Raw genomic sequence first — 15,052 nt, 5'->3', positions numbered from 1 at the left:
CAACATGTTCTGATGTTCTGGTGTTTTGATGTTCTAGTGTTCTGATGTTCTGATGTTCTGGTGTTCTGGTGTTCTAGTGTTCTAGTGTTCTGATGTTCTGGTGTTCTGGTGTTCTGATGTTCTGATGTTCTGATGCTCTGATGTTCTGATGCTCTGATGTTCTGATGTTCTGATGTTCTGGTGTTCTGATGTTCTGGTGTTCTAGTGTTCTGATGTTCTGGTGTTCTGGGTGCGTCCGGTGAACCGGTGCCTCGTACCTTTGTCCCCGCGGTGGTTCTGCTGGTGGGCGGCGCCGGCTGACAGGTCCTCGGGGACGGCCATGGGCTCCTCCGCCTCCTCGGGGGGGGGGCTGTCCCGGCCTGGGGACGCAGACAGGATTACCTCTCTCTGCTCGCGGCGCCGCTCCGGCCTCGACGGCCCAATCACGCGGCGGCCCGTCTCTTACCTGCCATCTGGGCCAGTTCCTGGGCCTCCTCCGTCTCCATGCGGTGCAGGTACTCTGATGGGAACGAGACGGGGGCGCAGAGTTTAATCAACAGCAGTAAAACAACATTAGAAGAAGCCGGCGTGGAGAAACGGCGTGCTGCTCGGCGTGACTCTGTCACCTGGCGAGATCACGTTGTCACGGCGCCCGCATCACATCACACAGAACCGCGACGTGTTCATTACAGCCTGACAGAGGGCGGCTCGGCTCGGCGGGTCACCGGCGGTCGGCTTTCACACCACATTTGTTATTTATTGTTAATTTCCTGCCACGTCATCGTCCCAAAATGCAAACTGACTGCCGCAAAATTAAGCAGAAAATTAACTGGCCCCGGGGTCACGGGGATGCGCCGCGTGGCGCTCGCAGCCGATCGGCGCTCGTGTTCGCTCTAATTTACTGAGCACGCATCGCTGAGCCCGGCAGGCGCCATCAGAAACAAAGAGAGGAGAGAGGAGACGGAGGGCGAGGAGTCAGGAGAGAAGCGCAGGAAGAAGAAAAGAAGCCGGCGGGCGGAGAAGTTCATTATTCTTCTTCTTCTTCTTTTTTGCTGCAGTCCTCCGGCCAGGCCTGAATATCTGAGGAGTCACCAGTGCTCGTGGCCCCATTAATAATGGATGCTCCTCCAGCCGGCGGCAGATGGGCCCGACAGCCTCGGCCCCGGCGCCGCCACTTCAAGAAGCCCTCGGTGGGGCCGCCGCGGTCCAACGCCGGCTCTCAGGGAGAAGTGAAGCTCCCGAAAATAGCGAAGCAAACCCGAGGGAGAAGGGGAACCTCGGCCTTCCTGTTTCACTGACAGATGGCTCCACACACTTGGAACAAACAGTGGGAAGCCGCCGGGCCGCCGGCGCCGTGTCGCAACGGCACGCTGCCGCCGAGTCAGGAGCTCGGTGGCTTGCAGACGTGTGTGTGTGTGTGTGTGGGGGTGGGGGGGCAGAGGTCACTGGGGCAGAAGATTCAGCACACCGGGGTGTTGCGTGTTGCCTCGTCTCCAGCATCTGGAGCCTGGAGGTCGGCGCAGAGGGCGTGTCCTCATGGGGGGGAGTTCCACGTTCGGCCACACGGCGAGGGAGAAGATCCAGGAAGTAGATCAAACTCTCTTCATGCCGTTTTAATTGTTCTACTGTGTTACTATTCTAATTTATTTTTAACATTTTCTAATTTTTTCCCGTTTGGTTTTTAGTCATGAGATTCTGCATTTTAATTTTAACTCGCAAAAAAGTTTACGTCCTTCTTTGAGTCCGACTGTTTTTTTAGCAGCTACTGAAACTTCAATGATTTTATCCAACAGTCACGACTTATTTATCTTTTATTTAATCAAGATGGAATTATGAAAAGAGGAGGATGTCCACGCCTTATCGCTCGGGTACTGGTTGTTGGTGTGTGTGTGTGTGTGTGTGTGTGTGTGTGTGCGTGTGTGTGTGTCTGTGTGTGTGTGTGTGTGTGTGTGTGTGTGTGCGTGCGTGCGTGTGTGTGTGTGTGTGCGTGTGTGTGTGTGCGTGTGTGTGCGTGTGTGTGTGCGTGTGTGTGTGTGCGTGCGTGTGTGTGTGTGTACTAGGGCAGGTGGAATCTTTCAACCCGTGAAATGGAAGTCACAGAAAAGACTTTCGACGCAGAGGGAAAAGTTTTGATCTGCATGTCGAGAGAGGAAGGCAGGAAGAGGTTGTGGGTTCACCTCCTGTGTGTGTGTGTGTGTGTGTGTGTGTATGTGTGTGTGTGTGTGTGTGTGTGGTGTGTGTGTGTGTGTATGGGGGGGGGGGTTAGAGGGTGGAGATGAGAAACAACGAAGCCGTTAACAGATACTGACACAGCGTGTGGACCCAGGAGGAAGCTTGAGACAAGTGTTTAAATGCTTAAATGTTTAAATGTTTGAATGTTTGAATGTTTAAATGTTTAAATGTTTAAATGTTTTAAAATGTTTAAATGTGTTTAAATATTTATATGTGTTTAAATGTGCTTAAATGTGTTTAAATGTTTAAATGTGTTTAAATATGTTTAAATGTTTAAATGTGTTTAAATGTGTTTAAATGTTTAAATGTTTTAATATGTTTAAATGTGTTTAAATGTTTAAATGTGTTTAAATGTTTAAATGTGATTAAATGTTTAAATGTGTTTATATGATTAATTTTTAAATGTGTTTAAATGTTTAAATGTGATTAAATGTTTAAATGTTTAAATGAGCAACACATTCAATATGTTCAGTAAATACTGAGAAAGTCCAGAAGTGAAAAAAAGACATCACAAAAAAACAAAACATTTCTTGAGTGTTTCAGTAAAAATAAAACAAATCCAGTTTAATTATTATCCAGTTAGGTCAGAATTTGATGAAGAATCGGTGTGGAATTAAAAGATTAAACATTTAAAAACACAGTAAAGGAGTGAAGCACGGCCAGGAGCCTCAAAGATCGCTCTGGGTTTTGACTATTAGACTTGTGGCTGGAATATAACACGTATTCATATATATGTGTGTATATAATATTGTCTCATGGCACAATGATGCTCAACAATCATAATTCTCTCCCCTCACACACGAGAAGTTTCCCTCCAGCGACGACGACAGAAAACATGAGAATCACTAGTTTCACATGTTGTGAACGAAGCTTTAGGATCAGAGATCACAACAATGAGACGCCTCATCAGAATCACCCGGAATCCACCAAACAACAACAATAATTATTATTATAATATTAAATATAATATAATATAAATATTAAATATAATATCTATATAATAATAATGAATATAATATATAATAAGAATAACAACAATAATAAATATAATATATAATAATAATAACAATACTAATAATAATATTAAATATAATATATAATAAGAATAATAATAATAATGATATTAAATATAATATATAATATATAATAATAATAATAATAATAATAATAATAGTGTGTTGGTGGATGCTGTGGAGCCCGCTCTGAGGGAGTGAAGGTGGCTGAAGAGAAGTTTCCTTCATTTGCATCGACACACTTCAGCACTCGTGTTATTCCGAGAATCATTTTAATAACGTCTTCCTCGTCTGTCAGGAGGAAGACGAGCAGACGACTGCAGCTCTTCTCTTTAGCAGACTGATGTCCTGCAGGAGGTTTTAACATCTGCATCAGGTGCATCGTGTTCATGTTGGATATCTATATTTAAATGTGATTTTAGGGAATTATAAACTTCTCTAAAATGTTTCAAACTCAGAGAAAACATCATTTTGACTTGAGAGCAGAAATCCATGAATTCATGAAAAGAATAAATAATCAGAATAAAGATGCTCTCCAGTTTGAGCTTCTACAAAAGAACTCATGAAACTCATCGACTTGTTGTTGACTTTAAAGATATAATTATTAATAATTAGATGCATTCCTAATTTAATCAAAATAAATAGAATAAAACATGTTGACTTGTTAAAGGTGAAACATTTATTCATCTTTTTTTCTGATGAACTTCACAGTGAAAGTTCCTCCTATATTTCTTCTCTTCACACTTTAACTATGATGAGAACTCAAAGGTTAACGGGACGAGACTATATCGATATATTGATTACGCGCGGACTGATTTCCTGGTTTTGCAGCTGAAGTATTTTCACTCGAGTTTTGGGTTTTTGGCACCGGACAAAAAAAATGCGCCTGAATCAAAAGTTATAGTTTTCCGCCTGAAACTGTATTTTAATATTTGATCAGACTTCAAAGAGGCCGACAGCGGATCATCTGAAGGAATGAGCCGCGCACGTGACGCAACAGGTGTTATAACGGGAGTAATAACGGGAGTAATAACGGAATAAACTGCTTCAACCAAAGCAACGCGACACGATCAGGATGAAATATGAAACTTTACGTTCGAGTTTTTTAAATAAACCCAAGAGTTGGTGAACTGGATGTTCCACGTGCTCCCCAAAGAAAAGGAGACGGGAGGAAAAAGGGGAACGTTGCTCTACTTCCGTTAAACGTTTGACATACCGACTCACCGGGAGACTGAGCTCAACTTTTAACGGTTTCTCGTTATTAAAAAGGTCTGATTAGTTCATCCCGCACCGGGAGAATACCGGTGATGCTGCGGCGCACCTGCACCGGGAGTGTGGAGCTCCTCTCTTCCAGCCAGGGGCCACATGCTCCCGAGAGCACCCGAGAGGTCACGGGGGAGCCCGGAGGTCAAACGACGGCGCGTGGAGGTCACGTTACCTGCTATCCCTTGTGTTTGCAGGATGAAGTTCTTCCAACTGTCGCCGGCTCCATGTGCGGCAGGACGCAGCGCCGCCGCGGCCCCGTGGAGCTGCGCCCGGAGTCCCTCCCCTCGCCACGGCACTTCCTCGTTCCAGCCCAACATCTCCGCGGCTCTGCGCCGCGGCGGCGGAGGCGCGCGGCTTTTATCCGCGGGCCTGCAGCGGGGCGCCGGGAGCGCGCCGCGGGGAGGAGAGAGGGGGAGAGGAGAGAGGAGAGAGGGGAGCGAGGGGAGGGGGAGAGAGAGGGGAGAGGAGAGGGGGAGAGGAGGGGTGAGGGGCGAGGGAGGAGAGGGAGCAGGGAGGGGGAGGGGAGCAGGTGAGGGAGAGGGGCAGGGGCAGGGGAGGGGAGGGAGGGGAGGGGAGAGGAGAGGGAGGAGAGGGAGCGAGGGAGGGAGAGGAGAGGGTGAGGGTGAGAGGAGGAGATGAGGAGAGGGTGGTGAGGGGAGAGGGAGAGGGAGAGGAGGGAAGGGAGGGGTGGTGAGGGTGAGAGGGGAGAGGGGGGGAGAGGGGCAGAGGGGGAGAGGGGGAGAGGGGAGCCGGCGCGCTGCGTGCCAATAGCGGCTGACACCCAGTAGACCAGCACTGGCAGCCATGCATGAGATGGGATGAGGCGCGCGAGGAGTTCATTGTTTATTTATTTCATTCTCACCGAGGAGGGGGCGGGGGGGGGCTTGTACAGCTCTCCTTCTGTTACCTGCTCAGTCCGAGACATTAACACAACTTCCTTTATAATGAGTTCTCACTCTAATAATGATTATTCATTTGACTCATTGCCCCTCTGCACATTGACTCTAAATATCTATTAATATTATTATTATTATCATGATCTATGTTTGTGTCCTGCAGGACGACCATGAGGGCATCATGTTGACTGAAAGGTTCCCTCTGGTTTAGGGTGCCCCCCCCCCCCATGTTCTCTCTCCCTCTCTCTCATTATATATATATATATATATATATATATATATATATATATATATATATATATATATATATATATATATATATATATATATATATATATAATATAATGACAATCCAAGTGTCCATCTCTGACAGTGGCGCGTTAGAGCCAGGGAGTGATGCCTGAAATCATTAAAATAAATATAAACTGAGGATTAATAAAGATGGAAATGTAAATAAATAATGAGTCTCGCCTCTAAAATAACTCATTATTGTTTAAATCTGCTGAAATGTAAAATGTGTGATGCACTCAGAGCTCACATTGAAGTTTCTTTCCCCTAGTTTTACTTTCCCAGGATAAATTGAGTTTATACTGTGAACGTGTCGTCCCCCCCCCCCCCCACACACACTCCCACCCCCAGTATCCCACAGTCCAGGCCCCTCACGGGCCCTTATCTCAGGAGAGGCCCCGTGCTGCAGCTCTTATCTCCTCAGCAGCCACATTCAGGCAGTTGGTTGCAGAAGGAGGAACTTTGTGCAGGAGCCGAGGCCGCAGGAAGGAGGCCACTTCCTCTCGCGGCCTCGCGGCCTCCTGAGAGGTCAGAGGCTGCAGGTCGGGGGGGGGGGGGGGGGGGGTCCAGCCCGGAGACACCGTCCCATGACGCAGCAGCTTCCTGGGACCCACGCTGCACTGCAGCTACATGAGGCTGGCTCTGAGTGCTTCGAGGGTTCACATGAGCACTAATCCTCCCCCCCCCCCCTCACCTGAAGCATGTCGCTGTAATGAAGTTCATTACCTGTCTCCAGCGTCATGGGGCCACAAAGGGCTGCGGCGGCTTCTGATTTCATGGACCTTTAAGCAGTATTCACGGCAGCGCGGGCGCCATGTAGCCCTTAATTGATTTCAACACCTTAATAAGTCAAAGGCGTTCAACACTGATAATCACATTAAATACTCCAATTTATATAAAAACTCAATTGCAAAGTGAGAATCTCTTTCTTCAGGAAGGCATTATGCTGAGACGGTGTCGCAGTAAATTAAATCCCCCCCGCACTAAAGCATCTATTTCCTCATGGTAATTATCTGCTGGAGTAGACGTGTCACTAGCAGGAGGCAGGCGTCACATCCAGCTCCTCACAGAGCAGCGAGGAGGAGGAACGAAGACGAGGAGCAAGACATTAATCTGAGGTCCATTCAGATCCTGGAGGATAGGAACCAATCACCATGTGAGGCCTGAGAGGAGATGATGAGAGGGGGGCGCGAGGAGGAGGAGGAGGACGAAGAGGGAGGAAGAGGAGGGGATGAGGAGGGATATATACATATATGTATATACATATGTATATATATATACATATATGTATATATATGAATATATATATACATATATGTATATATATGAATATATATATACATATATGTATATAGACATATGTATATATATATACATATATATAATATATATATGTATATATATATATATACATATGTATGTATTAGGGCTGTCAGCGTTAACGCGTTAATCTATGCGATTAATTTGGCCGCGTTAACGCACTAAAATATTTTAACGCAATTAACGCAACTTTGTTTACTTCCGGTGTTCGTTGAAGTTTTTTCACTCCCCTGAGTGTCAAACCGCGGCAGTACGGTTTAACACTGTTTCTGCTTTTAAAACAATTATTTCTCCGCGACAATAAGGATCATAAATCAGTTTAACTCGTGGATGAATCAGTCGGGTTTCCTCCTGCTCCTCCTTCCTCCCGTCTCCCCCTCTGATACACAGAGGAACGGAGGGGCGACGTGTCGGGTGACGCGGCGCGGAAATAACTCATCACACGAAACCTTCAACGTGATTGGTCAATCCGTTTGTCTGTCAACATTTTGCGAAAAAAACAACCAATGAACACTCAGTAAATCACAAAGGACCTCCCACCTCACAGGTAAGGCTCATTAGCAGCCTGTCAGTCAGAGAACCAGAGAACACGGCGCGAGGACAATGTGCCTCATTGTATAGAGATGAGATTGTTCTGGAATGTTTGATGTAGAACACGTGGGTATGTGTCATATGCAAACGCCTTTAAAAGGTGAATTTAATTTTTTTTTGTAAAATGGAGACATGAGCCCAGCCTCCAGAGGGTTAACGTGACATATGTGAATGTCAGTCATTTACCAAGGCCACTGGTTCTGCTGTTCAGTGTTAAAGATGACAGGACCAATGGGGTCTCAATATACTTCTTTTTTTTTTACTAATCTGGATGTTTCACTGAAGAAACAATTTATCATCCACAATATTAAATACCTCGCTGGCACTTTATAGGTAGGAGCCTCTTTGAAAACACAGCTCTGTGTGAAGTTTGGTCTTTAAAAAGAAGAAAAAAATAACTTTTAATCGCGATTAATGAATTTCAAAATGTGCGATTAATTAGTTAATTTTTTTAAATCGATTGACAGCCCTAGTATATATATACATATGTATATATATACATATATGTGTATTTATATTTATACATATATATATATGTATATATATATGTATATATATATACACATATATATATACATATATATATATGTATATATATATAACTGTCGTAAACATCTCAACTAACCAGGTGAATAATATCTCGTCTGTCCCTGAACTCATTGGCTCATAATGAATCCTCATTCATTATTAATTGGTGGTTACCGACTCAATGAGCTGTTATGACTGCAGGCCTGAAGGAAGAGCGAGATCTACTGGATCTATAGATCTATAGATCTATAGATCTACTAGATTTACTAGATTTACTCCACCTACAGTGTGTGTATGATTCATAACTCTGAACAAATCTTCTATGAAGTGTTGTTCAGTGACACACACATACAGGACTGTCTCAGATAATTAGAATATTGTGATGAAGTTCTTTATTTTCTGTAATGCAATTTAAAAAACAAAAATGTCATGCATTCTGGATTCATTACAAATCAACTGAAATATTGCAAGCCTTTTATTCTTTTAATATTGCTGATTATGGCTTACAGCTTAAGAAAACTCTAAAATCCTATCTCATAAAATTTTAATATTTCCTCAGACCAAGTAAAAAAAAGATTTATAACAGCTGAGTGTTTGTCAAGGCTCAGGAAACCCTTGCAGGTGTTTCGAGTTAATTAGACAATTCAAGTGATTTGTTTAATACCCTACTAGTATACTTTTTCATGATATTCTAATATTTAGAGATAGGATATTTGAGTTTTCTTAAGCTGTAAGCCATAATCAGCAATAAATCAGAATAAAAGGCTTGCAATATTTCAGTTGATTTGTAATGAATCCAGAATGCATGACATTTTTGTTTTTTTAATTGCATTGCAGAAAATAAAGAACTTCATCACAATATTCTAATTTTCTGAGACAGTCCTGTATATATAAATATACACACACACAAATATATATTTATATATATATATTTGTGTGTGTGTATGTGTTCAGTAATGTGATCCTTTGTTTATTTGTTTATTTATTTACTACGTTGATCAAATACAGAAACGCTCCATGTCATTTTTTATTCTGGGCTTTTCAAAAATAAACTGAATTAAATTAAATTAATGTAACTCATTACTTTAATTGTTGAGTAATGTTTTCAATTATTAATAATTAATGAGTAATTGATTTATTTGATAAAACATGAACCCAGGTGATGTTTCATGAAAGATGAGTCTGGACCTCTGGGTCCGGACCTCTGGGTCTGGACCACAGGGTCTGGACCACAGGGTCTGGACCTCGGGTCTGGACCTCAGAGTCTGGACCTCTGGGTCTGGACCACAGGGTCTGGACCTCAGAGTCTGGACCTCTGGGTCTGGACCACAGGGTCTGGACCACAGGGTCTGGACCTCAGAGTCTGGACCTCGGGTCTGGACCTCTGGGTCTGGACCACAGGGTCTGGACCTCAGGGTCTGGACCTCGGGTCTTCCTGCTGCTTCCAGGTGATTCATTTGATTCATGAATGTCTCTGTGAGTCCCCACTCTGGGAGGAAGGGCAGTAACCAGACCTGGAGGTACCTGAGACCAGGTCCACCTGAAGCCTCCTCGAGGCCTCACAACCGGACTAGCACCTTCAGGTGTGAATCCACGTGAATTTAAACAAGAGGAAGAGGAAGAGCAGCTTGTCCCCGTTTCCTGTCTGAAAGCTGCAGACACGTCCATCATCTCCCCGTCCAGAGACCCTCACCACCGGCTCATCACGTGTCACCACCAACACGAGCCTCACAGCGGCCTCATGGAGACCCCTCATGGAGACCCCTCATGGAGACCCCTCATGGAGGTCCCTCATGGAGACCCCTCATGGAGGTCCCTCATGGAGATCCCTCATGGAGACCCCTCATGGAGGTCCCTCATGGAGATCCCTCATGGAGACCCCTCATGGAGATCCCTCATGGAGACCCCTCATGGAGACCCCTCATGGAGGTCCCTCAAGGAGACCCCTCATGGAGACCCCTCATGGAGGTCCCTCATGGAGATCCCTCATGGAGGTCCCTCAAGGAGACCCCTCATGGAGACCCCTCATGGAGACCCCTCATGGAGACCCCTCATGGAGGTCCCTCATGGAGACCCCTCATGGAGAGCCCTCATGGAGACCCCTCATGGAGATCCCTCATGGAGACCCCTCATGGAGACCCCTCATGGAGATCCCTCATGGAGACCCCTCATGGAGGTCCCTCATGGAGACCCCTCATGGAGACCCCTCATGGAGGTCCCTCATGGAGATCCCTCATGGAGGTCCCTCAAGGAGACCCCTCATGGAGACCCCTCATGGAGACCCCTCATGGAGACCCCTCATGGAGACCCCTCATGGAGATCCCTCATGGAGACCCCTCATGGAGACCCCTCATGGAGACCCCTCATGGAGGTCCCTCATGGAGACCCCTCATGGAGATCCCTCATGGAGACCCCTCATGGAGACCCCTCATGGAGATCCCTCATGGAGACCCCTCATGGAGGTCCCTCATGGAGATCCCTCATGGAGGTCCCTCATGGAGACCCCTCATGGAGACCCCTCATGGAGGTCCCTCATGGAGACCCCTCATGGAGACCCCTCATGGAGATCCCTCATGGAGATCCCTCATGGAGGTCCCTCATGGAGACCCCTCATGGAGGTCCCTCATGGAGATCCCTCATGGAGGTCCCTCATGGAGACCCCTCATGGAGACCCCTCATGGAGGTCCCTCATGGAGATCCCTCATGGAGACCCCTCATGGAGGTCCCTCATGGAGACCCCTCATGGAGACCCCTCATGGAGATCCCTCATGGAGATCCCTCATGGAGGTCCCTCATGGAGACCCCTCATGGAGACCCCTCATGGAGGTCCCTCATGGAGATCCCTCATGGAGACCCCTCATGGAGACCCCTCATGGAGGTCCCTCATGGAGATCCCTCATGGAGACCCCTCATGGAGACCCCTCATGGAGACCCCTCATGGAGATCCCTCATGGAGATCCCTCATGGAGACCCCTCATGGAGGTCCCTCATGGAGATCCCTCATGGAGACCCCTCATGGAGATCCCTCATGGAGATCCCTCATGGAGACCCCTCATGGAGACCCCTCATGGAGATCCCTCATGGAGATCCCTCATGGAGACCCCTCATGGAGGTCCCTCATGGAGATCCCTCATGGAGACCCCTCATGGAGATCCCTCATGGAGATCCCTCATGGAGACCCCTCATGGAGACCCCTCATGGAGATCCCTCATGACGGCCATTGTTATTTTATAGGTTCAATATGTAACATGTAGCATTAAATCCTCACTTCCCTCAATACCTTCAGCTCGGTCCTTCTCTTTGCCCTTCATGAAACACTGTGTGGGCTAGAATACACACACACACACACACACACACACACACACACACACACACACACACACAGTGAGGCAGTGAGAGCGGATGTTTAGGAGGACAATGCAGCGCTCGCTCGCCGGCGTTAGAAACCAGTCATCTAAATCAGGGAAATTATGATAATGGAGCGTCTCATTATTCTCCAGCTCTCTCCGGATCAGCCGCTGACATCACACACACACACACACACACACACACACACACACATACACACACACACACACACACACACACATTCACACACATTCAGACACATATAGACACATTCACACACACACATACATTCACACATTCACACATATTCACAGAGAGAGGGAAGCCGACGCCTTCTAAACTTTCTGCCGTGCTTTGTCTGCTGCCTCCTCGCGTGGCAGGAGGTCGGCCTTCGGGAGGGGTCACCGGGGGTCACCGGGGGTCACGGGGCGCCGCGTGGCCACAGGCCTGTGAGGATAATGTACATTCTGATGTATCCAGAGGCACCAATGGAACGCCACGCGGACGGTCCCTCCGCCGCCGCTGCAGACAGTCGCTCCGCGCTCGGCTCCGTTGGGGATGCGGGAGGCCGGCCTGTCAGCAGAGGAAACAGACCTCGGGGCTGTCGGGCTCCAGGAACATGGATCTAGGTTGTGAAAAACCACGATTACCACGAGCGGCTCTGGAATCGGCCATCTGGAGACGCCGGCTCCAAAAAGCCGGTAAAGTTCAGTCAACTGGGGCCCGGCGAGGAAACAGGTTGAGGTCGGCAGCGAGGGCGTGGAGCGCGTACGGGCCGCGCCACCGACTCCGTCCCTTAAACCGACACCTTTATTTAATTATGACATTGTGTGAAAGGAAATCTTTCCCTTTGCAGAACTTGTGATCTGTGAAGTCGCCTCTGCACACGGAGGATATTTAACCCTCAAATTAACCTTCTTGTCATTTTCACTCTGGTTTTCCAAGATATTCCAATTTCCTTCCTGTCCGTCTTCCATAGTTTTTAATCACTGGCGGAACATTTCCAATTAGAGGAGCTCCAAGACCTGAGCAGAGACGTGTATCCCGTCACAAAGAGATGCACATGTGTAGGTTAACATCAGCATTATTTATTTATTCAATTCATTGTTTTTGACTCTTTCAAGCCCATCTGCAGATACAACTGTAGGCATTACACACATTTATAATTTAAGGCCCTTTTTCTCTTTAAGAACATATGACTACGTTTGTTTTATTTGTTTTATTTGTTGTGCCGCTCTTGATTCAGGTTTAATATCTCTTGAGTATTACATTGATGTCAAGAAGCTTTTCCTCTTTATAAAATCACTCGTCTGAGTCATTTAACACGACATACAACATAAGCCTAATAAGCCTGTTAAATTAAATACTGGATGAAAAATGTACCAAACACTTATTATTTATTTACTGATATATTTATTATTTATTTATTTATTTACCAATTGTGGTATGAATGATGGTTAATCTGAGCTTCATTTATAAATTAATATAACATATGAGCTCATGTGTGGTGAAGCCTGTAACCAGCAGCATGGTGTCAGAGCGTTAGAGCGCCCTCTAGTGGACATGTGAGGTGAAGCCTGTAACCAGCAGCATGGTGTCAGCGTATTAGAGCGCCCTCTAGTGGACATGTGAGGTGAAGCCTGTAACCAGCAGCATGGTGTCAGAGCGTCAGAGCGCCCTCTAGTGGACATGTGAGGTGAAGCCTGTAACCAGCAGCATGGTGTCAGTGTATTAGAGCGCCCTCTAGTGGACATGTGAGGTGAAGCCTGTAACCAGCAGCATGGTGTCAGTGTATTAGAGCGCCCTCTAGTGGACATGTGAGGTGAAGCCTGTAACCAGCAGCATGGTGTCAGTGTATTAGAGCGCCCTCTAGTGGACATGTGAGGTGAAGCCTGTAACCAGCAGCATGGTGTCAGTGTATTAGAGCGCCCTCTAGTGGACATGTGTGGTGAAGTCAGCATGTAACCAGCAGCATGGTGTCAGAGCGTTAGAGCACCCTCTAGTGGACATGTGAGGTGAAGCCTGTAACCAGCAGCATGGTGTCAGTGTATTAGAGCGCCCTCTAGTGGACATGTGTGGTGAAGCCTGTAACCAGCAGTATGGTGTCAGTGTATTAGAGCGCCCTCTAGTGGACATGTGTGGTGAAGCCTGTAACCAGCAGCATGGTGTCAGTGTATTAGATCGCCCTCTAGTGGACATGTGAGGTGAAGCCTGTAACCAGCAGCATGGTGTCAGTGTATTAGAGCGCCCTCTAGTGGACATGTGAGGTGAAGCCTGTAACCAGCAGCATGGTGTCAGTGTATTAGAGCGCCCTCTAGTGGACATGTGTGGTGAAGCCTGTAACCAGCAGCATGGTGTCAGAGCGTTAGAGCGCCCTCTAGTGGACATGTGGTGAAGCCTGTAACCAGCAGCATGGTGTCAGTGTATTAGAGCGCCCTCTAGTGGACATGTGAGGTGAAGCCTGTAACCAGCAGCATGGTGTCAGTGTATTAGAGCGCCCTCTAGTGGACATGTGAGGTGAAGCCTGTAACCAGCAGCATGGTGTCAGTGTATTAGAGCGCCCTCTAGTGGACATGTGTGGTGAAGCCTGTAACCAGCAGCATGGTGTCAGAGCGTTAGAGCGCCCTCTAGTGGACATGTGTGGTGAAGCCTGTAACCAGCAGCATGGTGTCAGTGTATTAGAGCGCCCTCTAGTGGACATGTGAGGTGAAGCCTGTAACCAGCAGCATGGTGTCAGTGTATTAGAGCGCCCTCTAGTGGACATGTGTGGTGAAGCCTGTAACCAGCAGCATGGTGTCAGTGTATTAGAGCGCCCTCTAGTGGACATGTGAGGTGAAGCCTGTAACCAGCAGCATGGTGTCAGAGCGTCAGAGCGCCCTCTAGTGGACATGTGTGGTGAAGCCTGTAACCAGCAGCATGGTGTCAGTGTATTAGAGCGCCCTCTAGTGGACATGTGAGGTGAAGCCTGTAACCAGCAGCATGGTGTCAGAGCGTCAGAGCGCCCTCTAGTGGACATGTGTGGTGAAGCCTGTAACCAGCAGCATGGTGTCAGTGTATTAGAACGCCCTCTAGTGGACATGTGAGGTGAAGCCTGTAACCAGCAGCATGGTGTCAGAGCGTCAGAGCGCCCTCTAGTGGACATGTGAGGTGAAGCCTGTAACCAGCAGCATGGTGTCAGAGCGCCCTCTAGTGGACATGTGAGGTGAAGTCAGCATGTAACCAGCAGCATGGTGTCAGAGCGTTAGAGCGCCCTCTAGTGGACATGTGTGGTGAAGCCTGTAACCAGCAGCATGGTGTCAGTGTATTAGAGCGCCCTCTAGTGGACATGTGAGGTGAAGCCTGTAACCAGCAGCATGGTGTCAGTGTATTAGAGCGCCCTCTAGTGGACATGTGAGGTGAAGCCTGTAACCAGCAGCATGGTGTCAGTGTATTAGAGCGCCCTCTAGTGGACATGTGAGGTGAAGCCTGTAACCAGCAGCATGGTGTCAGAGCGTCAGAGCGCCCTCTAGTGGACATGTGTGGTGAAGCCTGTAACCAGCAGCATGGTGTCAGTGTATTAGAGCGCCCTCTAGTGGACATGTGTGGTGAAGC

The 15,052-nt window shown here is 47.2% G+C and overlaps 1 protein-coding gene across 6 annotated transcripts in view; it reads right to left on the bottom strand.

The window, feature by feature from the left end:
* The window catches only part of ikzf1 (IKAROS family zinc finger 1 (Ikaros)), a 15,362-nt gene extending 10,555 nt beyond the window's left edge, over positions 1–4,807 (bottom strand). For 3 of the 6 annotated variants that reach the window (XM_056434838.1, XM_056434839.1, XM_056434840.1), the window contains exons 1-3: positions 4,663–4,807; positions 446–499; positions 258–359 (exon numbers count right to left, since the gene is read on the bottom strand). In XM_056434838.1, the coding sequence (XP_056290813.1) occupies positions 258–359; positions 446–499; positions 4,663–4,807 (301 nt within the window). The remainder of the gene's footprint in view (positions 1–257; positions 360–445; positions 500–4,662) is intronic. The other 3 variants (XM_056434841.1, XM_056434842.1, XM_056434843.1) reach the window with 1 other exon arrangement.
* Positions 4,808–15,052: the final 10,245 nt, after the last annotated feature.

Source organism: Pseudoliparis swirei, chromosome 17 (assembly GCF_029220125.1).
Source record: "Pseudoliparis swirei isolate HS2019 ecotype Mariana Trench chromosome 17, NWPU_hadal_v1, whole genome shotgun sequence".
Classification (NCBI taxonomy): domain Eukaryota; kingdom Metazoa; phylum Chordata; class Actinopteri; order Perciformes; family Liparidae; genus Pseudoliparis; species Pseudoliparis swirei.
This window is presented reverse-complemented; position numbering and strand designations above follow the sequence as displayed.